At 44.7% G+C, this 27,487-nt stretch overlaps 1 protein-coding gene across 1 annotated transcript in view; it reads left to right on the forward strand.

The window, feature by feature from the left end:
- LOC308311923 (N-chimaerin-like) overlaps positions 1-27,487 on the forward strand; it is a 168,915-nt gene that overhangs the window by 128,236 nt on the left and 13,192 nt on the right. Inside the window, exons 2-9 of the mRNA XM_080758725.1 lie at positions 110-257; positions 3,049-3,087; positions 3,319-3,374; positions 7,946-7,977; positions 8,718-8,831; positions 11,038-11,164; positions 11,740-11,910; positions 24,632-24,709. Of these exons, the coding sequence (XP_080614851.1) occupies positions 239-257; positions 3,049-3,087; positions 3,319-3,374; positions 7,946-7,977; positions 8,718-8,831; positions 11,038-11,164; positions 11,740-11,910; positions 24,632-24,709 (636 nt within the window). The 5' untranslated portion in view covers positions 110-238. The remainder of the gene's footprint in view (positions 1-109; positions 258-3,048; positions 3,088-3,318; positions 3,375-7,945; positions 7,978-8,717; positions 8,832-11,037; positions 11,165-11,739; positions 11,911-24,631; positions 24,710-27,487) is intronic.

Genomic DNA, 27,487 nt, shown 5'->3' on the forward strand with positions numbered 1-27,487 from the left:
GGGGGGGTTGTTGTTGAACGAGTTGTTCTCTTATGATCGGGTCGTTAACTGACTGCCGTTGTGTTTTCATTTGAATTGTATTTTCTTGTCTTCTTCTTGTTGTGTGTAGGATCTGAGCTGTACAAGTAGTACAGAAGCCACGTTTGCTGCGCTGGGATCACTGTGGCATCTGTCTGACTGACTGCACTGTCGCACCATCATTCAACAAACCATTTAGCAGCACAGATCGGGAGGCAAGATGGCTCTAAATGTGTTTGGTAAGAAGAGAACATAACACTCTGTGGAGTGGATAAATTACTGCTTAGTTACCAGGCAACCATGCTTACTTTACTATAGTCTAGACTTGAGTCTATTATCATGTGCATTTTAATTTCTGACAGGCTGAATTTTGGGATATAATGTAGGACATTAAACCAGTTTATTTGCCGGGCTATATAGGCATGTGTTTAGTCTATGGGCCGGGTGTGTGTGTGTGTGTGTGTGTGTGTGTGTGTTTGTTAGGGTGACTAGATCCAAAGTGTTCATTTGAGGGACAGAAGTATCACTTGTGTGAGACTGGACGGGGGGCGGGGTAGCAACTTGTAAACAAAATTAAATGAGAAGGTTGCCTCTTATATCTGGCATATTTTCATATAATGCTCAGATTAGGAGCCCAAATTTGGAACTCTGGCTCATGGATTTACGACTTATTTTGGTATTGCCATTAACACCTGAATGCAGCCTGACTACTGACCAACTAGTAATGTAAACCAACCAGAATCTCAACTGAGAATACAGGTTCTGTTTCAAGCTCCGTCTATAAAGAAGAGACACAATTTGGCCATGCCCTGCACTGCAGAGCCACTATTACATAGACTTCATAGACAAGCACTTATACCATGTTGTTGTTCAGTAGCTGCTGATGCCCTTTTTAGGATGACCTGCAGAATCAAATCCAAACTGTTAATTTTGAGGGACATAAGCATTTGTGTGGAACTGGGGGGGACGGGGCGGCGTTAGCAACTTATTACTCAAATGCGTTGATGTCATATTCGACCATAATGCCTATAATTGTATTATTAAACACTATAGTCTCACAATGTGGGAAATGGTCTCAATTTGTGGAACACCTGAAAAGTCCTGGCAATGAGGGACTGTCCCACGCAAAGGGGGACATCTGGTCACCCTAGTGTGTGTACTGTGTGTGTGTGTGTGTGTGTGCGTGCGTGTGTCTTTTAGTAGACAACCATGTTGTGTTCACTATTTGAAATTATCCGACACACTCCTCATGCAGTCCATTTGTGGTCTCTCTCTTTTGCATTAAAGAGATGATCACATCAATCCTGCCGGGAACATTTGGAAAATTGGCAATGCGCCTTTTGATTATTATTAAATGCACGTAGCTTGTCGGAGGTGACGTAAGGCTTCCTGAACGATTCTGGCTGCACTTCAATTAATCGCACATTCAATCAGCCAGACACACACAGTCACACACACACACACACACACACACACAGCGCTTAACAGGATAAAACATGATGTCATCGTAACTAAATGGACACACACACACGCCCCATCTCCACCCTACCATTGTGGAGGTGTTGCGGCAGGTCATATGAGATGCGAGTGCTTGTTGATTAGTAAGGCAATCTGCAGATTGATGTAACATTTTGTGGCTCATACAAAGACAAAAAAGGGGAAGGATCAGGTGTCTAGATGCCGTGAGTAATGCCCTCCTGAAAGACGGAAAGAGCCAGAATCACTTTCCTGGGCAGTGTTGTTGTGTTTGGTGCTTATTTTGAAGACAGGAAACAAGGAAAGCGAGTGTTGAGTAGATAAGGCTCGTAGTGTGTCTCTCTCACACACACACACACACACACACACACACACATACACACACACGCACCAAGATAGGAAGTGGGTGGTTAGTTTGAGCCAAGAAGAGAATGTATTTATTTGTGAGATGCTTGCTGTAAAAGTTTACCACTTGCATTCTCAATACTCTTCATTTGTAACCATAATCAGTTAATTTTTTGTTTTGTTTGCGGGGGATGGGGTAAAACGAAAAGCTAGTCTGTATGAAAGCTTTGTTGGTTTTAAAAAAGAAAAGCCTTAACCCATTTAGGCCCGACGTCGAAATAAGAAAAACGTTTGCTCTGAAATAATATACATTCAAAGATTTGTTCCACATTTCCACGATAAAAAAAATAAAATAGCAGACCTACAGGCTCGTGCGCTATGAGCTTGTAGATCTGCTATTTTTCAAAAGCTAAACACCAAAAGGGGTTCCCGCCCCAAAAAGGTAAAAAAAAAAAAAAAAAAAGCCTTAAGCTTCATTGTATGAATTGTGTAATCAAATACCTGCCGGCAATAAAACAATGAGCTGGAGCTAAGAGGAAGAAAGATTTAACAAAAGATAAATGCAGAACAAACGTGTTTCCTTTATGTATTTTCTTCTATTCTCTGTTCACCTACATTAATTTGCAGTCGATTCCTGCCCTACGTTTCTGAAAAGAAAAAGAAAAAAAAACACACACACACTGACTTATGGTCAGGCAAACTGGTGTCCCCTATTTGACCCTCTGGGCCTGCGGTCACTGTAGCCAAGGAAATGAGGTTCCTGTCTTCCTGATAAATTAGCCAAAACAAGCTTTATTGGTGTTTATATGGCAGAACTTGTAATAACCATTACAGATTTTGGCATTTAGCAGACGCTCTTAATCCAGAGCCACTTACAGTAAGCAGGAACAACACATTGTAGTAAGCCAAGAACCTAACATCCATCTGACATTACAGTATCTGTACAATCCAACTATAAGTATACACTATAGAGTGCTATGTCTACATAAAATCTAAAAGTTGTATGGTCCGCTCAGACTTTGAAGATATGGGGGACGGGGGTGCTTCCTTTTGGACCAGCACCAGAGTTTTGTACCCGGTTCGGGCAGAAACCGGGAGCCAATGGAGGGAGCGGAGAAGGGGGTGGGGGGAGACGTGAGCATTTTGGCTGGTTGAAGTTGGATGAAGTTAGATAAAAATTGACTGTCACGTTTCTGTCTTTGTTTTTAGATCATGACGAGTACAGGCCTCCAGTATGGAAGTCCTACTGTAAGTATTAAAAGGATTTATTTCTGGAATTTTCCAACCGTTCACAGTTGTTTACACTCCATTCAGTTTTTCTAACGTTTTTTACTAACGGTAAACCATCTGGGTGAATTATTCATAATGCATAAAAAGTAATCCGTTTGTGTCAAAATGTGTGCATTTATACAAAATATACTGTAAACAAAGTAAAAAAAACAAAAATTCTAATACTATTTTCTGTGTCTCTTGCCATAGTGTATCAGCTCCAGCAGGAGGCGCCACACCCTCGCAGACTTACCTGTCTCTGTGAGGTGAGAGCTGTGCACACATTTACATTACCCACAATGTGCAGACTACATAAATAATCAGATGTTCAATCTTCAAATTAGCACCACAAGAAGTCTTGTCATACACTGGCCTCATACACCAGGATGTTATACTGCGATTAAACCCATCCCGCTGCATATTGTTGGAAAGTGCGCTTCGTTTGGCTGGTGTGAAGACTCATTCGAATTCTGGTGCAAACGCATTCTAGTTCGCCAAAAGAAAGTACAGGTCTGAATGCGACATCAGTCGCAGCTGGTGAACTGGTGAACCGATTGGTCCTGCTAGACACTTTGACAGAGGGCCAGCCATTGTTTAATTAGGTAGCCTATTCAAAGCCTATTGTTGGTTATTTTGGGAAATCGGTGTGATTTATCGGTCTGGTATTGCAATGGGGGCAGCCAGACACAAATATGTATGCAAAGCTTTGTCACGATTTGGGGGAAATTATGTCGTACTAGAGCGGTGCCCGTTGGGCACTGCCCTACTTGGAACGATGCAAGTTGGAAATGCATGCCCCGCCCAGTTATGTCTGTGTCCCTTTCATGCCTATAATGGAGTTATTTGTCAAGCATGCCCAAATATGGAGTCTATATGTCAGAACGTCATTGTGATGTCAGAACAGGCCAGCTCCATATATGGAGATCTAGGGGTGATCACTGATCAGGTGTGATCAATTGGCTGATTTGGACCCTGTCCAGACTAGAGCACGGGCAGAGGCTTTTGTGCTGGTTCTGGACAACGGTGTATCCCGCCGACTCAAGGCTGGGAACTGCTCTCCCTGTGGTGGTGTGCAACGGGAGGCATGCAATGATCCGACGCGCATTGGTCCGAGGTGCGCTGGGGGTCGGGAGAGGGTTGGGGTTAGGTTTAGGTGTGCTGCCCCGGGGGAGGTTAGGGTTAGGGTGAGGGTTTGAGGTAGGTTGTCCATCGGACCAATGCATCGTCGGACCAAACGCATGCACACGCGTGCAACGTGTGTGTCGCATTTTGAAGTCGGTGGGGCGAACGGTTCTCGAGTTACGTTGATTACAGACGTACACACACAGACACTTGGTGCATTATTAGTTGGATATGCTCAACGACAGCTGCTCTGGTAGACTAGATGCCCCTAACCTTTCTTTGTAGTACAAAAAAGTACAACAGTGTTGTTTACATCAGAAGAACGTGTCCAGTAAACAAAGAAAGAAGTATGATAAGGCTGGAATGTTTTCCGAAAAGTTTGTGGGTGGGTTGTATCGAAAAGGAATACTGGGCTGTATTAATTATCCAACATTATTGAGCACATATAGCCCTTGTGTATGTGAGCTGTGCGTGTATTTGTCGACTCTGTGCTTTTTAGCTGCGCTGCGCTGGTTTTTCTGTTGTCCACACAAATCCCATGTCCTCAGAGACCCAGGGAAGAAGGCCGGCTGTCCTTTTATGTCTTACACAGCAAGGACGTGCCTTTCCACCTTGGTTCAAATAACATTACCGGTTCATTAATTAATACCGGTAGTTGTTTGTAGTTATGAGTAGTTGAGTAGTATGAGTAGTTAAGTGTTTTCCTGTGTGAACACAGGAAAGATGGGATTGAGAAGAGCATTGGACACCGGCAACAAAGAACAAAGGCTACGAACTAGTCTCAAACCTGATGTAGAAGGAACATGATATGCAGAGAAGAAAATGAACTACTATAGTATACACATTATTTTTTAGCTTATCTCAAGTGTACATTTGTTCAAAATTTGAACTAGTCCAAAATCCTCTCAATCTCAGATGAAATGCCTGGCTGCACTGTCATATACCCCCAACCAAATCTAATGCTGGAGGAAAAAAGCCTTGCATTTTTTTTTTAAACCTACACACCAGACTCAAATTGGCTTTTGTAATGCCTCTAGTTAATTTATAAAAGGATTAACATGGGCACACTTCCCAGAAATTGCCCCTGCTTTGACGGGAGCAAATGCAAATGTTTGCTCTTGGTTTCACATTAGTTTAGTAGCAAATGTTGTTGCTCTTAGTTTTTATATTAGATGTTTTATTGGTCACTTTGTTAGATTCCGTTTCTCCTTGAGCTTCCTACTGTAGGTATTGTTTTTTAAAGATATTTCTCTCGTTATTATTGTCCTGTATTTAACATTTATTTGCCTCTTCTCTTGGCCAGTTCAAACTGGCAAACTGACAACAGCAAAAAAGCCAAAATGTGAAACAAAATGTGAAAAACCCCCATTTTGATTCCTGACTCCTTACGAATATTTCCCTGAAAGTATAGCTATAATGACACGGGTATAGCCATGTAATGAGATAGCCAAGCAAGAGCCCAATTAATTCAGGAAATGCAATAAAATAAATGTAAAGATGTTACACTATTATTTACACAGTGCTATTTTTGTGGCTGTTTTAAAACACAATCCCAGCCAATGACATGTGGGGCACAATGCCACCTCAACTGGAATCTTACCAGTGTGCCCAATGTAAAGGACGGCGTGGTGTGCCAAGTTTGAGCCAATCCGAGTGGGAGTAAGTACACTGGGACTGTGTTTGTGTGTCACTGTGTGTTCTGCGATAGGCACCTCTGTCCAGACTGTGTGTGTGTGTGTGTGTGTGTGTGTGTGGCACAGCTGGACTGGATGTCCATTTGACCCACTTTAAATCGGTGATCATTAACTGGAAGACTGGCTGAAGAGGCACATAGCCGTACTTTGTCCTTATGGCACTTCTGCTGTGTTCAATTGAGGAACACTGCTGTCATCGTTTCTATATCAGGAGCCAGTCCAGCTCCTTATCCAGACATCAGTCATATCAAAACTACTCTCTCCTTACTGGCCTAGTACCGGGATGCACACTTAAGCCTCTCCAATTGATCCAGAATACCGCAGCTCGCTTGGACTTCAACCCGCCAGAGTTCTCGCATGTCTCCCCCCTTTCTCCGCTCCCTCCAATGTCTCCCCCCTTTCTCTGCTCCCTCCAAGGGTTCCCTCCTGCTACCCGCAGTCCCGCACAGAGTACAAAACTCTGACGCTATCATGCTGGCCTTCAAAGCAACCAAAGATATGGCTGCACCCCCAAAATCACACCTGTGTGAACCGAGTGGTCCAATTTGTTCTCTGTATCGTTCCAATTTCTTCTCTGTATCGTTCCAATTTCTTCTCTGTATCGTTCCAATTTCACGCATGCGCACACCACTCGTGCTCAAGACTACACACAGGTACACGGACATTGCGACTACACACACAGGTACACGGACATTGCGACTACACACACAGGTACACGGACATTGCGACTACACACACAGGTACACGGACATTGCTGGTTGTAGGAGTGGTTGCACCACTCAAAAACCCTCCCGCGCGGCGCGCTCGGATCAGCCAACTCGGGGGGGGGGGGGGGGGGGGGGGATATTTTATGACATGCCCAGAATCTGCCAGATGCCAGGGTTAAAGTGTTATTTGTCGGTGTCTGGTGTAAATGTGGTTATTGTTTAAGTTTGTCTACACAGCTGTGGTTTGGAAACGTAGTTTCCCAAGGCACACCAGGGAGCATGTACAAATCGCAAAGAGCGTGTGTGTGTGTGTGTGTGTGTTCATTCATGGGATCAAAGCCTATGTTAGCCCTCATGCTATCGCTCCAAAAAATTACAAATTTGTATTTGAATGTATTAATTTACAAATACAAAGTTAGGTAATTTTCTACACGTGTAGACAGTGATCCCCTGTCTACATGTTGTGCTCTTGATGTTTTGCCTTTTCAACTCTTTTTTTTTTTTTCTCAGACTTTTCATCCAAGGCCAACCTGAACACAGAGCAGCAGTGTGGAAAGCTAAACAGAGTTAATTGTTTCTATATCCACATTTTCACTTGCAAGCTTTCATTTACCCCTTGGAGCCTCTCCGCACGCACGCACGCGCGCGCGCACGCACGCACGCACGCACGCACACGCACACACTGCAAACAAATTAATATTCACTTCACTTTGTCAGGGCTTAGCTGATGTATTGGCCAGGCAGCAGTTTTGTTTAGAGCAGCATAATATCGAGTGGGTTTATAATCCAACATTCTACACGCACTCGGTTCCCTCCAGGAATGTGATTTTATAATTGACAAAAAGTCTAATCCCCAATGTTTGTTTGTTTGTGGCGTTTTCCCCCTCCGGATATGGACAGTCCACTAGAGCATGGATCATTTTGGCTAGCCTCGGCATTTCTTCACATTTTGATCTCGGTCAGACTGAGTCAAAAAGTCAAAATTTGCACAGCGTCATTCATTCAAGACGTGTACTTCAGAGCATATAGGCAAATAGCTGCATACTTCTCACCCTGCCTACTAGCTAGTGTGTGTGTGTGTGTGTGTGTGTGTGTGTGTGTGTGTGTGTGTGTGTGTGTGTGCGCGCGCTACAGACTACTGTACAACATGTCTTGAGAATGGATTTCTGGTCTCACTTGAAACTGGCTGTGAATGATCACAGAAGATCACAACGAAAGTCAAAAGAAGTCAAGTCATAGTATTTATAAAAGGTTTGGGGAGATTCGGTGGCCTTCATTCTAGTCTCACGTGCCGTTTTTATTTTATTTCCCTAGGTGGACAACCGACCCAAATACTATGGACGCGAGTAAGTCATCCTTTTTATTAATAACACTAATTTAGCATTTCAAGACAAAAGTTGACAAGCTTCAAGGTGTTTCAGTGTCACATGCAGTCACGCGTACACACGTGCTTCAAGCTTCCTCGCCAGCGTGGCTAAGAATAAAATTGAAATACGTCGATTTATAATTAAAATAGTCAGAATAAACGGGACTAAAACTAGGAGACATGGAATGCTTATATCTGTGTGTTTGTTGCTGCGTAAATTAAACAAGGTGTGGGTTTTTTTGCCAGTGGTGGAAAGTAACTAAGTACATTTACTTAAGTACTGTACTTTAGTACAATTTTGAGATACTTTTACTTAACTGGACTATTTCAAATTTTCAGTACTTTTACTTCTACTCCACTACATTTCAGAGGCAAATATTGCTCTTTTTACGCCACTACAATTTATTGAAAACTTAAGTTACTTTGAAGATTTTGATTATTATTATTACTAAACATACATTAACCACTTCAGCCCTACATGCATTTGGACTATTTGAAAATAGCTTGTAGATCGGCTATTTTCAAAATCTTTTTAGACATTTGAATTTTCTAAATGGGACATTCTGCATAAATATGAGTCCTTTTGCCTTGGCGCCAATACTTTTGTTACTTTTTCCTCAAGTAAATTTTGAATTCCAGACTTTTGCTTGTACTTCAAAGTATTTCTATGTTATGCAGTATTGATACTAAAACATTTGAGTACGCTTTTCTTTGGTCCAGGTACCATGGGATGATCTCCCGGGAGGAGGCCGACCAGCTGCTCAGCCAGGCCGAGGGCAGCTACCTGATCAGGGAGAGTCAGAGACAGCCGGGCACCTACACCCTGGCCCTCCGGTACGCACCGTCACACACACACCACCACCATGTATGCACCGTCACACACAGCCACACACCACCACCATGCACGCATCACCTACACCCTGGCCCTCCGGTACGCACCGTCACACACACACCACCACCATGTATGCACCGTCACACACAGCCACACACCACCACCATGCACGCATCACCTACACCCTGGCCCTCCGGTACGCACCGTCACACACACACCACCACCATGTATGCACCGTCACACACAGCCACACACCACCACCATGCACGCATCACCTACACCCTGGCCCTGCGGTGTATGCGGTGCCCGGACCGCTGGCACCCTGGTTGTATTGTGTCAGTCGTCAGTAAGAACAGAAGCCTTGATAAAGTTTCCAACTGCTCCCATTTTGGCGTCCTCTCCTTCTCTCTCTTTCACTCTCACTCTCTTTCACACTCCCTCTCTCCCCTCCCCCCCACACACACACACACACACACACACACACACACACACACTGTCCCATAATTGCTTTTCCATAAATATCTATCCACAAACTCATGGCCCACTCTGGGTTGGCAGAAAAGGAAAGGTTGGATTTTGGGTTAATACATTTTCTATCTTTTTTTTTCTCCAGGTGGTTTTATTAGTAATCCGCTATGGAGCCAGGAATAATTAGGGCCAGTTCAGAGCAGTGTTGCCAACTCTCCAGTGACGGAAGTAGCTAGTGGCTCCTCGAAAAGTAGCTAAAAGTCGCCAGGGGTGGGATATGCGCGCGCGTAGCGCGCGCCGCCCCTAGCGACTTTTTTGCGTCCCTAGCGACTTTTAGGCGCCCCTAGCAACGAAAATATGTAGCCAGCCCAGAAAAACATTTGTCATTTATGTGCACTTAGTTTGTATCATCTCTTCATTTGATAACACATCGTTTAAACTCATTGTAATATAAAAAAACCATACCTCAATTCAACTAATGTTTAGAACGCTATTTTGTTCCGATCCATACAGGAATTAGAAGGTTAATACTTTATGCATCCGAGTGTGTATTTTATTTTTACTAGCAGACTAAACTGAGCTGCCAGTGCTTCCTCCTTTCTTGCTCTGTCGAGCTCGAGGGGCGCGTTCGGAAATACCGCACCGGAGCGCACTCGCCTAGGCAGAGCAAGAAAGGAGGAAGCACTGGTAGACAGTCTGTGCAGTGTGCACATAACCGAGCCGAGGAAGCCACTGAGCCTGCTGTGACCTGTGAGCCAGACCAGACGCGCCGACCACTTTTAGTTTTGCCAATTTAGCGGATTTGAGGCTGAGAAAAAAAAAAAATATTTTATCTCTGGCGCATATCTGGCGCCTGTCAACACGATTTGTCCCCAATTCACCAGGGGAAAAAAGCTAGATTTCTCGCCAGAAGCTTTTCACTAATTCAGTCGCTAGGGGGGTCTGGAAAGAAGCTAAATATGACGACAAATCCGCTAAGTTGGCAACACTGGTTCAGAGTGGTTCTGTATAGTTCATAGTTTGTGCTATTTTAAATAGGGGGGGGGGGTTCGTGGCCCAATAGAGATAATTCCTGGGGTCCTTGACATGAAAAAGGTTAAGCACCACTGACACAGAAACAGAGGGTTTTTATGAATTTCTTTTTTGATTTAGAAGCCTCTTTTTTTATCGACCTCAGTCCAAAATGGGTTAAACCACACGTGAACCACACGTCAGCTGGCTGTAACTAAAAATGAAAAGTGGCATTGTTTGGAAAGACGGTGATGACAGTACAGTGCTCTTGTACAGTAGTCGGAGCAGTTATCATGACACCAAAATCCCCAAATGATTATGTTAATTAAAAAAATCACAAATCTTAATTATATAAATAGTGTAGTTTGCTTCTACGAGTAAGACGCGGGAAGCGAACGCTCAGCTCCATATATGGGCACAAAAGGGGCCAGGTCCACAACAAACAAATCACTGGCCCCTTTTGTGCCCATATATGGAGCTGAGTGGACCTGGCCCCTTTTGTGCCCATATATGGAGCTGAGTGATTGCTGATGCAACACACTCCATATTTGGATAGCGGGACAGACACACGGACAGACAGACAGACACACACACAGACATGATCTGCTAGGTCTCATAGTAAGTGCTCACTGCATTCGCAATGAAAGAAATATCATACTGTTGTACAGTCTTAAACAAACGACGTATACTTTACACGGCCAATCCTCTCTTCTTCTTCTCCACCTCTAGCTTCGGTAACCAAACCAGAAACTTCCGCCTCTACCACGACGGGAAGCACTTTGTGGGAGAGAAGAGGTTCGAGTCCATCCACGACCTGGTCACCGATGGACTCATCACGCTGTACATCGAGACCAAGGTACGGGACTAATCCATCACACCTGTGTGAACCGAGTGGTGCAACTCCCCTCTCCCCCCCCCATCTCCTCTCTCTCTCTCATTAGCAGGCAACATTGCAGCACTAATACTATCTCTCTCTCTCTCTCTCTCTCAGTCTTTCTGGCACAACAGCGCCCCTCCTGGTAGTCAAGTCATACTGGTTGCTCATGAACACATACATAGGTGAACCAACACATTAGGTGAACACGGACATTGCATGTTCCTTGGGAGTGGTCGCACCACTCAAAAATAAAGAAATCGCTAAGTTAAAGGTAGAGTAAGTGATTTCACTCAAAAAACCTTAGGTTTCGTTTTTGGCTGTTAGTCTATCAGGATAGAGAGTCAAAAACGAAACCTAAGGTTTTTTGACCCCCAGGGGTTAACTGGGGACAGTGAGGAACTCCTTATATGGTCAGCACACTCTATAGTAGAGAGGATTATCACAACAAAACAAAAAAATAAGTGATATTTGAATTAAGTGAAATCACTTACTCTACCTTTAATTAATATATCCTAACCTTGTTTTGGACGTGTGTGTGTGTGCTCCCTGTCCAGGCTGCCGAGTACATCGCCAAAATGACCATCAACCCCATCTACGAGCACGTGGGCTACACCACCCTCAACCAGGAGCCCACCCTGAAGAAGCACGTGCCTCACGGACTCGCGGCCGACGCCATCGACGGGCCCGCCATCATAAAGGACTGCAGCGACGGCGCAGAGGAGAGGGTAAGGACGAGCGCCCGCTCAACGACACACACCTGCATTTCCCTGTTCTTAACCATGGTGTGATATTATTGCCTAAAGGCAGTGGGGTTGTTCTCACCGTGCTGTCCTTGAGTGGTGATCCAGGGAGTCCCCGGCTAAATTTAGCCTGGGGTTCCGGCCTTGAATCGCAGCGTTTCTATGTGAATTTGTTTTTATCACTCGCTCCTCTTGTCTAGTAAAGGCTCATACATACAGTTTTTGGTGATATAGCTTATCACCGCGGTGTAGTTTTTAAAGGGTTTGGAAAACTACACCATTAACGTCAGCTGCGGTGATGATCAGCTATATCACCGCGGACACAGACCCCCATCTCTCTGTTTTTTTACTATCGGACAAGTCTTTTCACTCTGGAGCTATATCACCCCCGTTCACTGATTGGTCTAGACCACAGGGAGGCGGGGTCAATCCTTAAGGACGTCACCGCGTAGTATGATGGCCTCAACTCTTATCACCGTTTTAGGTGATAAGCTATCACCTAAAACGGTGATAACCTATCACCTAAAACTGGAGTATGTATAAAGGGTCCCATCTCCAAGCCAGGCCCTTAGGGTCCTAGAGATAAATACATTGTACCATAGGGGGGGGGCCTGTGGCCTCTAATCAGAGTCTAATGCATATCATGCTTGTCCTGTAAATTAAATAAGGTTGAGATTGACGGACCCATGGTTAATTTGTGTTATCCATGGTCGGTGCACACTGGACATAATTTCCCCACCACTGATGTTGAATTTGTCCATCTTGCTTTGTGTATGCTTCATTAATTAATTAACGCATGCATTGGTGGTGCCTACAGTAAGCCAGTCATGGGTGTGCAGTAAGGCGCGTTTTGAGTATAAAGTGTTGCATGTTTTCGGCAAACGAGGCCAATAGGCTTCAGGTGTTGAGCAACTTGTCTCGTGTGGACTGGGATCTGAATCCCAAGCATTGTCGGAGCGTCACTGCAGAGCTTAATTACGGGGCCTCGTGGGTTAAAAAAAAACGCTAGTTGTAAATGTGCCATCCGAGAACAAGGCCTTGACCCGTTTTCTCTGGAGATCTGGAGTCCGCTCGGCCGTGTCTGTGCCGGTTGTCTGTAGATCCGGAGTCCTCCTCGGCAGTGTCTGTGCTGGTTGTCTGTAGATCTGGAGTCCCCTCGGCCGTGTATGTTGCTGGTTGTCTGTAGATCTGGAGTCCCCTTGGCCGTGTCTGTTGCTGGTTGTCTGTAGATCTGGAGTCCCCCTCGGCCGTGTCTGTGCTGGTTGTATGTTCAGAGTCAAACTCTTCATTCATTACTTCTACGTTGTGAATCTTATCGGTATGTTCCCAGCTGTAGCTAATACAGTCTCGTTGGTGATTTGGAGAAAAAAACACAATAGTTATACATATCAGTTGGTTTTAAATTATGTAAGTATGTATTATCCTTAAGCAATATTAGTATTACACAAGAGGCTGTGCTTTACTGTCATTATGCACGCCTGCGTTGCTGTAGGAACGAGCCGGTATGAGAGTTCTGTAAGCAGCGCAGAAGTGCATTTTAATTTTTTTAATGACTGTAAAGCACGGCCCACGAGTGTAATTTTGCGATTATACAACAGTTACCCTTAAACATAAACAATTCAATTTCATTATAACTAAGATATTTTAGAACAGTGCAGCTATTTTAGAACAGTGCAGCTGATTTTTATGTTTTGATTAGGTGTTCTACTATCATGCTCGTTTGAATCACGGCTAGATGGCTACTTCAGGCAATCGGATTGCTTCCATCGAAACGACCTGTTATATAATTAACCACATGAACTCTAGGCATTCTATCCTGGCCAAAGAAATGCAAATGAACCAAAACGAATGCTATTGGCTGGAAGGGCAGCGAGAGTTCTTTACTCAGTAGAAGCTCTATAAAGCATACCCTACTTTACCTACTTTAACATCAATTTCTGAAATTAATTAAAACCATAATTTACTTTAAACTAGAAAAGCAGTTCCTGCAGAAACTGTATATGATGTACAGTAGAAGATGTATTAAAGTTGAAGACAAAATTACAACAAAAATGGACTTTGGCATAACCATAACAATGTTATGCCAAACCATAACAATGTTATGCCAAACAATAACATTCTTATGCCAAAGGGCCTGATGGGATATACGGTATTGTCAGAATCAGCTTTTGTTGCGTTCGTTTATCTGCTGAAAGAGTGACTTTGAGAGCTGTTTCCCCCGTTACAACGGAAGTCAATGAGACCCTATTTTTATTTCTTAATTTGCTATTAAAGTGCACGACGGAGTGAAATAATTCATAGGCTGGACTAGTTTGATCATAACGGAGGACTCTAGAAAAGTGGTCTTACCCTTTTTTTTTTTAAGGCAATAAAATGCGGTCTAATCTCTGTTGTAAATCAATGGCGTGGTAATCATTCTGCAGCCAGCAGGAGTAGAAATAGCGACACCTGCTGGGCCATTAATGACAACTGCAGGGAATTTGGAACTTTCTCATGAGCAGAGCTTCATTTTCAAACTGGAACAGCATGCTTTCCCGCCCGCAGTAACATTATATATAAACAAGGCATGATGAAACAAAAGTAGTTTTATATAGGGCTTCAAAACTAAATTGATATATTCGATTTAATTAGTTATTTAACCCAATTAATTATTTCTGGCCGGGAACCCCTTTTGGTGTTAGCGTTATGTTATGCTTTAGCTATTGAAAAATAGCAGATCTACAAGCTCATAGCGCGCCACCGAGTGGCGCGCTACAAGCTTGTAGGTCTGCTATTTTTTTTAAATGACTGACAGAAACATAGCTTTTTCAGAAAACTGTCAGGATGTAGAAGACATTTTTAGAATCTGATCTCGGGTCAGAAAAAAAATACAGTTATGAAAATGAGGCAAAAATAACAGGTGCGTGTGTGCGTGTGTGTGTGTGCTTCTCAGTTATTCTATCAATCGAAAAAGTATTTGATAGTTGCGGCCCTAAGCCTATAATTGGTGACGTTGTTAGCAAGGTGTGATGAACGGACATGATAAGGTAACTTTATCGTGGGTCTAGAAGATATAACTCTATCGTGGCTCTAGATATGCAGCCTGTGTAACTTTGTGGCTGTACAACGTGTGTCGACCTCGGGGGACGAGGAAGACCATGTGAGAAATGCTTGTACTAACCCATTTTGGGCAGGAGCCCCATTTTGGTGTTATAGCATTATGTTATGCTTTAGCTATTGAAAAATAGCAGATCTACAAGCTCATATAGCGCGCCACTTAGGTCTGCTACTTTTTTTTAAACCAAAAGAACGACTGACATAGAAACATAGCCTTTTCAGAGAACTGTCAGGACGTATAGAAGACATTTTTAGAATCTGATCTCAGGTCAGAATGGGCTATAGAGCACACGGTGATAAGGAGCAGGGCTGTGCCTGCAGGGAGGATCTGGGATCTGGCCACCAGCCAAGGGCTCTGCAGTAAAGAAATTACGTAACTTCGGCAGTTCTACCCCCCCCCCGCAAGTCGGGAACCCCACTATGAGACAACTTTCTGTCTGTGTGTGTGTGTGTGTCTGTCGTCCCATCTTTCAGTACATGGGGTTTGAGGCCCTCATTTATCAATCGAGTGTAAAATCTGCCACAGATTCGAGTGCAGGTTTCGTAGTACACCCACGTCGCCACAGCATTTATAAAGTGATCGCAAACAGCTGATCCTTCCATAATTTCGTTCTGACGTTAATAAATGTGACGGCTGAAATCTATCTGGCACGCCCTATGAAATCAAGCCTCGCCCTCGTTTTTGCGACTGAACACATGTTTACGACCTGTGGGAACCATGGAAACCATGGAAAAAAGGTTTCTCCCGTGCCTTGCCCGCCTCACGCACCTCTCTCACACACACACACACACACACACACACACACACACACACACACACACACACGCAGAAGCACACGCAACTTGCAAGCCCACTGGTGTCTTGTTAAATAAAGAACGAACACCTGCATGAATTAAATAAAGTTGTAGGCCTACCCTGTCTGTTTTCCTCTCACCTCGCTTGCTTTGCTGTCATGTCCACGCATGCACGCATATACATGACACATCGACATCGCATCGCCATGAATGGAATTAGTTTGTAGGCTGGCCTATATTAATTTTACCCATTCGTGCGCAGTGCACGGCGAAGGCGTGATACTGCGCACTGCTGTGATATTAAAGTCCTGTGGGTGACATGCCTGCATGAGAGATAGGCTATCATGTCGTCAAGGCAGCTCACAATCAACGTTTATGTAGTGATTTGATCATTGATGAACGAATCATAAACATATGGATGAAGGCTTGCCGCTTGTGCTGGTATGTGTTGGCGACGCACGCCGCGGTCCCGTCCTCCCGACCCCCGAAAATGATCTCGCTTTTATCTGAACTGTCAAAACTGTCTAAGCACTTATAAATGGTGAATGATTAAGCCCCTTACGCCTATAGCCTGCTAGTACTTACTACAAATAGGCAAGCTGTATTGTATGCTTGTCATTGTCACTTGGAAATAAAGGTGTGCAGTCCATTCATGCCTTTAAAAAAATAATAATATCATAATCGCATATGCCGCATCACCGCGTCCGCATGCGCTCCAAAATCATCTCACAAGTGCGCTCGCATAACAAGTGTTTGATTAAGCACAAACTAATACATTGTAAACATGTTATATTGTTTTTAATTGCGCGATTTTAATTACTTGTAAAGTTGGAAATCTCTCTTTTGTTTTTTACATACACATACCGTTTTATATTAACATTTTAGGAGTGAAAACATATGTTTTGATGCCTGTGACAGTGTCAGCAGTTCAGACAAGGCTGCTCCGCTTGTGTAAGACAGAAAAAAAATGCGTACGCCAGCTGAGGAGCAACCGTGGATTTTGCACGTTGTCACGTTCAATTTCAAGCGTTGGCGGAAATGGTAAATGTCAAAAATGTCGGCAATTTCGGCGTGCACCCATATTTTGGTCTACGCACGGTTGATAAATGAGGGCCTAAGTGTTTAACAGAGCCTACTGTACTGATAGGAAGTACTAGGGGTCATCCTACTGATAACCTCTATAACTGTAATATTGTGTGTGTGTGTGTGTGTGTGTGTGTGTCGTGCGCGCCCATCTTTCTCACTTAACATTGTGTATAGCTTTTCCTACACAGTACAGTACAGTACAGTACAGTACAGTACAGTACAGTACAGGGGGGCGGGGGGGTGTAAAGGAGGCAAAAGATGTGGAATATCTGCTGCAAAGCCGCCCCTCCAGTCCACACACACACACACACACACACAACTGTCAGGGTGTAGAAGATATTTTTAGAATCTGATCTCAGGTCAGAACGGGTTAAAGTAGCAGCGTCTCCTCCGCCCTATATACAGTATATGATGGCTGCGGATTATAGCAGAGAAACTACAAATAATACACACACAACACACACACACACACAACACAGTGACGGGTTACACAACCATGCACCACCATGCGTCTCTTCTTAGTCTTTGCATGAACGGTCTCTCTCTATACATAGAATGATTTTTAGCCTGAATGTATTGATTTAGTGAATGCTTCCATCACTTGACCAGTGGTCCATGACAACACTGCTGCTTGCCTGGGTGTGTTTCCATAATGAGGAGAGGATCTGCAGACCAAGCAGAACGTTGGTCGTTCTCTGTGACATTGAGCACATAACAAGAGGAGCTCCCGGTTTCCGGGCCGTAAACTCACACCGCCGACACATATTATACCGTGGCTTTGCTTATCGATTCTCTCTCTCTCTCCACCCATATCCCACTTTGTCAGATGAGCCAAACTATAAGTCCACAAACCATTTAAGGCAAGTGTTGGGCCGAGGGAAGATAAAATCATCCTGCATCCTTATTAATAATAATAATAATAATAAAACTTTATTTGTATAGCACCTTTCATGACATGAAATGCAGCTCAAAGTGCTTTACAGAAAAATGGAGGATAAAAGAAAAGCAAGGCAACAACATTAAAAACAAGCAGTAATGCAATACAGTGAATAACAAAAATAAAAAATAAAAGATCAATTAAAAGCAATGTTGTAGAAGTGGGTCTTGAGCTGAGCTTTAAAAATGTCTACAGAGGCTGCCTGTCGAAGGTACAGTGGGAGCTTGTTCCATGCCGACGGCCCGTAGAAGCAAAAAGCTGCTTCCCCGTATTTTTTAGTTGCCATTTTTTTGGGCAAAGCGAGCAGGCCAGCAGTGGAAGACCTTAGGGGGCAGTTTGGGACATATTTATTAGACTCAGTAAATTGAGAAAGGACGCAATCGTGTCCGTCCCCCCCCCCCCCCTCCAGGGGGTCATGGGTTGCAATACTGTACTCGGTACTGTACTCTTAACATCGTTGAAGTATAGGACTCATACAATGTCCCTGCTGGGACCCATCTATAAAAAGACAACCCCTGGGGTCCCCGGGAACCATTACATTGAAGACCTATTTACGTCACTTCCGAGCCAATGCCCGTATCAGACTAAAATGGAAAATGTAATCCCATCTAAATCCTGGCACCCTCCATAATATACTGGGCAGAACGTTGGCCCAAAATGGCAGATCTACAAACTCGCAGCACGAACATGCCGCACTGCGGCATGTTCGTGCTGCGAGCTTTGGCGTAGACTGGGTCCAAGTACAGAGCCAAAAAGGGCAGATATACAAGCTCATATAAGTCTTAATTCAGTGGCTAAAAACAGTTCTCACCTGATGGTTCCCGGTGAGCCAAAACAACTTGAGTAACAACATCCCATATCGGGTTTCAGTGTGTCTGCCCTCAGATTGGGAGGTCGTCGGAGGGGGAGGGGGGGGGGGGGGGGTTCAATCCTCGGCCGCGGTCCTACCACCAAAGACCTTAACAATGGTACCCATTACCCAATGCCTCCCTGATTAGGACTCTGCATCAAGGGTTGCGACATGCTATAGCCTCATGTCCAGGTGGAATGCCTGGAAATAAAACATCCACTGATGCACAAACTTCGACACTTCATCAGTGTTCTGTTTGCAACCTGGAATCGTCGGGTGTTTCTGGGTCTTGCAGTAGACGGACACCCTCCTCCAGGCGTCCCGACTGAGGCTGTTCAGACCCCGGCCTGTGTCCTAGTGGCATGCTACAGCCCCCCACTGTCTCTGTCCTGTGTCCTAGTAGCATGCTACAGCCCCCCACTCTCTCTGTCCTGTGTCCTAGTGGCATGCTACAGCCCCCCACTGTCTCTGTCCTGTGTCCTAGTGGCATGCTACACTACAGCCCCCACTGTCTCTGTCCTGTGTCCTAGTGGCATGCTACACTACAGCCCCCACTGTCTCTGTCCTGTGTCCTAGTGGCATGCTACAGCCCCCACTGTCTCTGTCCTGTGTCCTAGTGGCATGCTACACTACAGCCCCCACTGTCTCTGTCCTGTGTCCTAGTGGCATGCTACAGCCCCCACTGTCTCTGTCCTGTGTCCTAGTGGCATGCTACACTACAGCCCCCACTGTCTCTGTCCTGTGTCCTAGTGGCATGCTACACTACAGCCCCCACTGTCTCTGTCCTGTGTCCTAGTGGCATGCTACAGCCCTCACTGTCTGTCCTGTGTCCTAGTGGCATGCTACACTACAGCCCCCACTGTCTCTGTCCTGTGTCCTAGTGGCATGCTACACTACAGCCCCCACTGTCTCTGTCCTGTGTCCTAGTAGCATGCTACAGCCCCACTGTCTCTGTCCTGTGTCCTAGTAGCATGCTACAGCCCCCCACTGTCTCTGTCCTGTGTCCTAGTAGCATGCTACAGCCCCCCACTGTCTCTGTCCTGTGTCCTAGTGGCATGCTACAGCCCCCCACTGTCTCTGTCCTGTGTCCTAGTGGCATGCTACAGCCCTCACTGTCTCTGTCCTGTGTCCTAGTGGCATGCTACAGCCCCCACTGTCTCTGTCCTGTGTCCTAGTGGCATGCTACACTACAGCCCCACTGTCTCTGTCCTGTGTCCTAGTGGCATGCTACACTACAGCCCCCACTGTCTCTGTCCTGTGTCCTAGTGGCATGCTACAGCCCCCCACTGTCTCTGTCCTGTGTCCTAGTGGCATGCTACAGCCCCCCACTGTCTCTGTCCTGTGTCCTAGTGGCATGCTACACTACAGCCCCCACTGTCTCTGTCCTGTGTCCTAGTGGCATGCTACAGCCCCCCACTGTCTCTGTCCTGTGTCCTAGTGGCATGCTACAGCCCCCACTGTCTCTGTCCTGTGTCCTAGTAGCACACATGGTCTCCAACCCTTGGTTCATAAGGCTACCTCCTGCTTGCTTATCGGTGCGTACAGTGTCTCATTTAGGAATCTACAATACATTTTCCAGTCCATGATGATTACCTAGGAGTACACCATGCACTGACGGAGTCAGTCCAATTAGCAGATCATATAATGCAGTTTAAAATCAAACACAGCTGTTTATTGAACGGATCCCCATTAGCTGACACCGAGGTGACGGCTAATCTCCCATGGGGTCCCATATAAAAGCCATACAAAAAAAAGAAAACATAATGAATACATGATTACAATACTTTCTACAGATTAAATACATTGGTAAAAATACACATTCCAGTTTTACGCGTATACAATTAAATACGACATAATAATAGCATTCCGGTCATGTTGGTCAGCTGTAATAAGTGTGTCCTTGGAGCATATTATTTGAAAGATGATTTATTTTGTGTTGTATTTTATAACGTGGGGTGGTAAAGGTCATTACACACTGGCGAATTGGCGACGCGATATATTCGTGCGAATAATTCGCATTTAAAGTCCATGCAAGCTTCCACATCAGTGGCGAAAGTGCGACCGTTTTCGCTCTTTATGTGTTCGCTCTGGTGTCGTATTTTGCAGAGATTCGCAGGCGAACTGCAACATGCAATATTTCGCATTTTCACATCGCTTATTCGCATCGCGTCGCTAATTCGCCAGTGTGTAATGACCTTAACAGTTGAGACCGTTTTACACACTGTAAACGGTACTTCTCTTTTGAAACATCTTCAAAAATGTACTGTAAAAATGTACTGTAGCCCAGATAAACCACAGGACCAGATCAACAACAAAGACGTCTTTGAAACCTTTTTTTCCTGTGTGTGTGTGTGTGTGTGTGTGTGTGTGTGTGTAAACTGTGTTTGAATAAGCACCGTCTTTGTTTGTTCTAAGATTAGTATTATTATTATTAGTTTATGCCACAGACATTGACTGCCGTGATTTTGCGTGACGTCACACTAGTATTTGTTGTATCTTCATAATGAACTCTAAATGCCATGGAAAGCATTAATCTGGAGACAGCTTTGCTTGTTCACCATGTCGGATATAGCTTTGTCTAGCATGAGGTTGGATAAGTCTCTGCAGACACCGGTGATAAACACATTCACCGAGCTGGCTAAAGTCAAAAATGTCTAATGAAAGTGCTGACATGATAAATCAGGACATCTAATCAAGCCTGATGCTAATTAACACTGATTTTCAATTAGTGATCTACCATATGGCCAGTAGTCACTATAGTTCATGCCTTTTAAATAATTTATCATGAAAATGTATCGTTGCTGGCAGGCAGAAACCTTGCATCTCCATATTTCAGTTCATAAATTAATGCTGTGTCATACTGCAGTCCCACAAAAGGTAGCAGAAATTCACGATACAGTATTATACAAGCTTGTAAAAAATGATGTAGTTGGAATAACGTAGAGAAATGAGACACGGCGGTATGAAAGATTCAGCAGACTTTTTTTTCCCCCCCCATTCCATCTTTCAACATTGTACAATAATTACATTCCTCTGTTGTTTCCCCCCGGTAGCTTGTTATTTACAAGTCTGATTTTTAGTAGTAAAGGAAAAACATTAAACAAAATTGATGGAATATTTGACAAAAAGTGAACTAAGAGGTTTTTTTTTTTTTTCACTTGAACTCGAGTCACCTACAGTAGCAGGAGAGAGAGAGAGAGAGAGGGAGACACCGGAAAGAAAGACCATACATTATTAATGAAAAGGATTCAGACCATCAGGGTATTGTGCGATGCCATTGTGCCCGTTCAAATCAATAGTGCTAAATTCTGTTCCAAAAACATTCCAGGCAGAAGTATTTTCCGTTTGACTCTATTGGGCTGATTCTATTTTAATGTTTTTTTGTCAAATGCTGTATTTAGTTTTACTTTGTGTCTTTTCTGTCCCCGGCCTTTCTCAGACACAGTCTTGTCTGTTTTTATTAGCATAAGCTGTCTGCGCGCTTGGTGCTCTTTTTGTTGAACCTGGTCATTAACCCATTCTGAACGGGAACCCATTTTGGTGTTAGTATCATGTTATGCTTTAGCTATTGAAAAATAGCAGATCTACAAGCTCATAGCGCGCCACCGAGTGGCGCGCTACGAGCTTGTAGGTCTGCTATTTTTGAAAAATCGAAGAACGACTGACATTTTTTAAAATCTGATCTCAGGTCAGAATGGGTTCATCAGACCAGTGTGTGTCCAGTGGAAACCTTGTATGAATCTGATCTCAGGTCAGAATGGGTTAAATATCCATGACCAGCCATACATATTGACTGTTATTATTATACAGTATGCATAATGAGCTGGGAGAGAGAAGGGGTTTGCAGACTCCCAATACACAATACAGAGAAAACACAGTAAAGCTGCCATTTTGATTAGTGTATTACCGTCTGGACGTTTTTCTTTTTAGTATTTCAGAACACAGCTGTACGAGCTACACTATTTATCATTGAATAAGTAATGTCCTCCTCTGTGTTTTTTTAGACCTGGACGGATATCAAAAATAGTGCTGCTTTTTGTTTCCCGGGAATGCACTGGAGCTTGAAAACAACACAACAACACAGTTTATTTATTTATTGCAGCAAAAAGAAAATGCCGTACATTTAGGAAACATTTTCTTTGCATAATAAAACAAAATTGGCTTTTTTTTGTCAGTATTTATTTATTGCAGCAAAAAGAAAATGCCGTACATTTAGGAAACATTTTCTTTGCATAATAAAACAAAATTGGCTTTTTTTTTTTTTGTCAGTTAGAATAGATATAGAATAGCATATTAATATGATCCTCTGCTGCCATATGTTATAATGCCTCGCTTACAATGTTTTCTGAAAAATGTCCAAATGAAGAAATTGGCACGTGCCCCCCCCCTCCCCCCATATGCATCACTAATTAATGCACTAATGCACACAGCTTGATTCGCCCCAAATGGGATCCTTAAATACCCTGCAATGACATGACGATACTCAACTCTTTATTCTAAAGGCTGTGCGATTTTGAAAACGTTTATTTGAAACTTTTGCTTCGATTACGACAAAAACTAAAAAAAATAGAATTATTTGGTGTCGATTCTTTAAATTTATAAGAAGAGAACTAATCGAATCAAAACATTGTTGATCATTCGATTAACACCTCATGAGCAATTTAGTCTGTCTTAAATAAAAACTGTTTTTCTTTTCGGTTTAGTTTTAGCCTATAGCCCCAACTATACTCATTGATTAATTTCTCTAAGTCCTTTCAACTCTCTCCTCTCCCTGCTTTCCTCCGCAATTGGGCGCCTCTCTGTGATAAACATGAATGGGTTGGTTCTTTCTTATTGTTCCCACTGTCTTCTCAATGTGACCTGTAAAATCAATCCATTACTGCCCTGCTGGCCCAGCCCCCTCTCCTCCTCCTCTCCCCTCCCCCCCTCTCCTCTCCCTCCCCCCTCCCCTCCCCCCTCCCTCTCCCTGTCCCTCATTGGCTCTGCCCAGCCAGTGTGTGCGAGCTCAGAGGGGGGAGAGAAGCAGATTAGTGCACACTAGCACTCACAGGGAGACGGCAGGGCTCACCTCCAATGCGCTGCACACTACTACACACTACACTGCACCAAGCTGTCTTTTTGAAAGAATTTCCAATTCCTTTTTTTTTTACCAGTACGTTTTTGTGCAGATTATTGTCTGCTGCGCCAGAGATCCATTTAATAATTTAATACATTATTTTTTAGTTTAGTTTTTTTTGTTGTTTTTGCATCGTGGGCTGGGGGTCCGAGTCGTCGTGTCCCCCCCCCCCTCCCCCCCATGCAGTCGCTCGCGGGGTCGCCGTGGTTGGCTGAGCTGTAAGCCAATGCGTCGCTGGGTCTTCGTACGGTGACGTGCGTTGTTGTGAGAGGAGCTCCTCTGTGGCCCGCACAGACACGGCGCTTAAACTGGAACGTCTGTTTTGATCGGTCGTATCCTCGTGTGCTTTCCTTGTATTCCTTATGCTGCTTTCTGCTTTTGTAAAAAAAACATTTTTTTTTTTTTTTTTACCATTCCAACTCCTATAGTCTGTTCTCCAAGGCTTCGGTTGACTTTATAGTATATTTTCATTATTTTCATTAATCGATTGATTTGGGCTGCCTGCCTGCTGCACATCCCAGGGATGCCGAGTCAAGAGTCGCACGTGGTCGTCCGGAAGGGCGAGAAGCAGCGGTTGGTCGGGCAGGCGCACAGGGAGGCGGTGCTTAGCTCCGCCTGGGCTTTGAACAACATAGGGGGTACCCTGCGTCCCCCCCAGCCCTCCCTCACCGCCTCCGCCGGACCCCAAAATCCTGGTTCTGGGTCCTCCAGACCCCTGGACCACCACCACCACCGCCGGCCGGTCCCGGCGGTCTCTCCCTCGAAACCCCTCACCTCCCCCGCGTCCACCTTCTGGCAACCAATCAGGTCCTTTGCCCTTTCGCAGTTGACGTCGCTGGTGAGACGCGCCACGCTGCGGGAGAGCGACTTCGCCGCCAAATACGAGAAGGTGCACAACTTCAAGGTGAGCAACGTCTTTAACACGAGAAGGTGCACAACTTCAAGGTGAGAACGTCTTTAATACGAGAAGGTGAGCAACGTCTTTTAACAGGAGAAGGTGCACAACTTCAAGGTGAGAACGTCTTTAATACGAGAAGGTGCACAACTTCAAGGTGAGCAACGTCTTTAACACGAGAAGGTGCACAACTTCAAGGTGAGAACGTCTTTAATACGAGAAGGTGCACAACTTCAAGGTGAGCAACGTCTTTAATACGAGAAGGTGCACAACTTCAAGGTGAGAACGTCTTTAACACGAGAAGGTGCACAACTTCAAGGTGAGCAACGTCTTTCACACGAGAAGGTGCACAACTTCAAGGTGAGCAACGTCTTTAACACGAGAAGGTGCACAACTTCAAGGTGAGAACGTCTTTAGTACGAGAAGGTGCACAACTTCAAGGTGAGCAACGTCTTTTAATACGAGAAGGTTCACAACTTCAAGGTGAGCAACGTCTTTAATACGAGAAGGTGCACAACTTTAAGGTGAGCAACGTCTTTTAACACGAGAAGGTGCACAACTTCAAGGTGAGCAACGTCTTTTAACACGAGAAGGTGCACAACTTCGAGGTGAGCAACGTCTTTGACACGAGAAGGTGCACAACTTTAAGGTGAGCAACGTCTTTTAACACGAGAAGGTGCACAACTTTAAGGTGAGCAACGTCTTTAACACGAGAAGGTGCACAACTTCAAGGTGAGCAACGTCTTTGACACGAGAAGGTGCACAACTTCAAGGTGAGCAACGTCTTTCACACGAGAAGGTGCACAACTTCAACGTGAGCAACGTCTTTAACACGAGAAGGTGCACAACTTCAAGGTGAGCACGTCTTTGACACGAGAAGGTGCACAACTTCAAGGTGAGCAACGTCTTTGACACGAGAAGGTGCACAACTTCAAGGTGAGCAACGTCTTTAACACGAGAAGGTGCACAACTTCAAGGTGAGCAACGTCTTTAAACACGAGAAGGTGCACAACTTCAAGGTGAGCAACGTCTTTGACACGAGAAGGTGCACAACTTCAAGGTGAGAACGTTTCCGGTCCATTTCTGTTCCTCTGTGTTCTTCACAGGATGACACTGTTTCTGCTCTCTGTTCGTGCTCTCCCTCGCTTCCAGCACTGTACTGTACTGTACTGTACTGTACTGTACTGTACTGTACTGTACTGTACTGTACTGTACTGTACTGTACTGTACTGTACTGTACCCATTTAGGCCCGACGTCAAAATAAGAAAAAACTAAGAAAAACTTCCGCTCTGAAAGAATATATATTCGAAGATTTGTGCCGCATTTTTTTTAATGATTTTTCAAAAATAGCAGACCTACAAGCTCGTAGCGCGCCACTCGTATCAATTGATACTTTTACTTAAGTAAAACAAATTGAGTACTTTTTCCACCACTGAGGACTCGCCGACTCAGCTTCCGTGGACTTATTCTCACTCACCTCACAGAACAGGGTCGTTGGCGCACACACACACACACACACACACACACACACACACACACACACAAGATTACAGTTATAGAGATTATCAGTAGGATGACCCCTAGCACTTCCTATCAGTACAGTAGGATCTGTTAAACCCGGGGGGGTTCCCCGGGGGGGGTGTATGTCCTTTTCTCCTGTACACCAAAAGGCAACAATATAAGCTTGTAAGCTTCTAGAATGGCTGTTTTCAGTGAACATGTTCAGTGAAGAGGGGGAAAAACAAAGGAGGGGCACCTACTCAGTGTTGCAAATATAGGCTGCATCCTTATACGCAATAAATTGAGAAAGGACGCAATCATGTCACCCACCCCCCTTCCTTTTTAGCTCATTGAGTGTATACCACAAAAAAAAGACAAAATAGTGGGACTCTTAAAATGTCCCTGGGACCCATCTAAAAAGAACACCCCTGGATCCCTGGCCCGTTGTTGAAGTGGGACTCTTAAAATGTCCCTGGGACCCATCTAAAAAGAACACCCCTGGATCCCTGGCCCGTTGTTGAAGTGGGACTCTTAAAATGTCCCTGGGACCCATCTAAAAAGAACACCCCCTGGGTCCCTGGCCCGTTGTTGAAGTGGGACTCTTAAAATGTCCCTGGGACCCATCTAAAAAGAACACCCCCTGGATCCCTGGCCCGTTGTTGAAGTGGGACTCTTAAAATGTCCCTGGGACCCATCTAAAAAGAACACCCCCTGGGTCCCTGGCCCGTTGTTGAAGTGGGACTCTTAAAATGTCCCTGGGACCCATCTAAAAAGAACACCCCTGGATCCCTGGCCCGTTGTTGAAGTGGGACTCTTAAAATGTCCCTGGGACCCATCTAAAAAGAACACCCCCTGGATCCCTGGCCCGTTGTTGAAGTGGGACTCTTAAAATGTCCCTGGGACCCATCTAAAAAGAACACCCCCTGGGTCCCTGGCCCGTTGCTGAAGTGGGACTCTTAAAATGTCCCTGGGACCCATCTAAAAAGAACACCCCTGGATCCCTGGCCCGTTGTTGAAGTGGGACTCTTAAAATGTCCCTGGGACCCATCTAAAAAGAACACCCCTGGATCCCTGGCCCGTTGCTGAAGTGGGACTCTTAAAATGTCCCTGGGACCCATCTAAAAAGAACACCCCTGGCCACGTTAACACTGAAAACCTATTTAGGGTACATCACTGCCTACTGTAAAGCTCCAGGGGGTCAACAACGTTTATAGTGTTCAAGTGGCTAAACGCGAGGCATTTTCACTCACAGTTCAGTGACTCTCATTGTACTTACAGTCGGGGGA

The sequence above is a fragment of the Protomyctophum bolini genome (genome assembly GCF_963924005.1).
Source record: "Protomyctophum bolini genome assembly, chromosome: 24".
NCBI lineage: Eukaryota > Metazoa > Chordata > Actinopteri > Myctophiformes > Myctophidae > Protomyctophum > Protomyctophum bolini.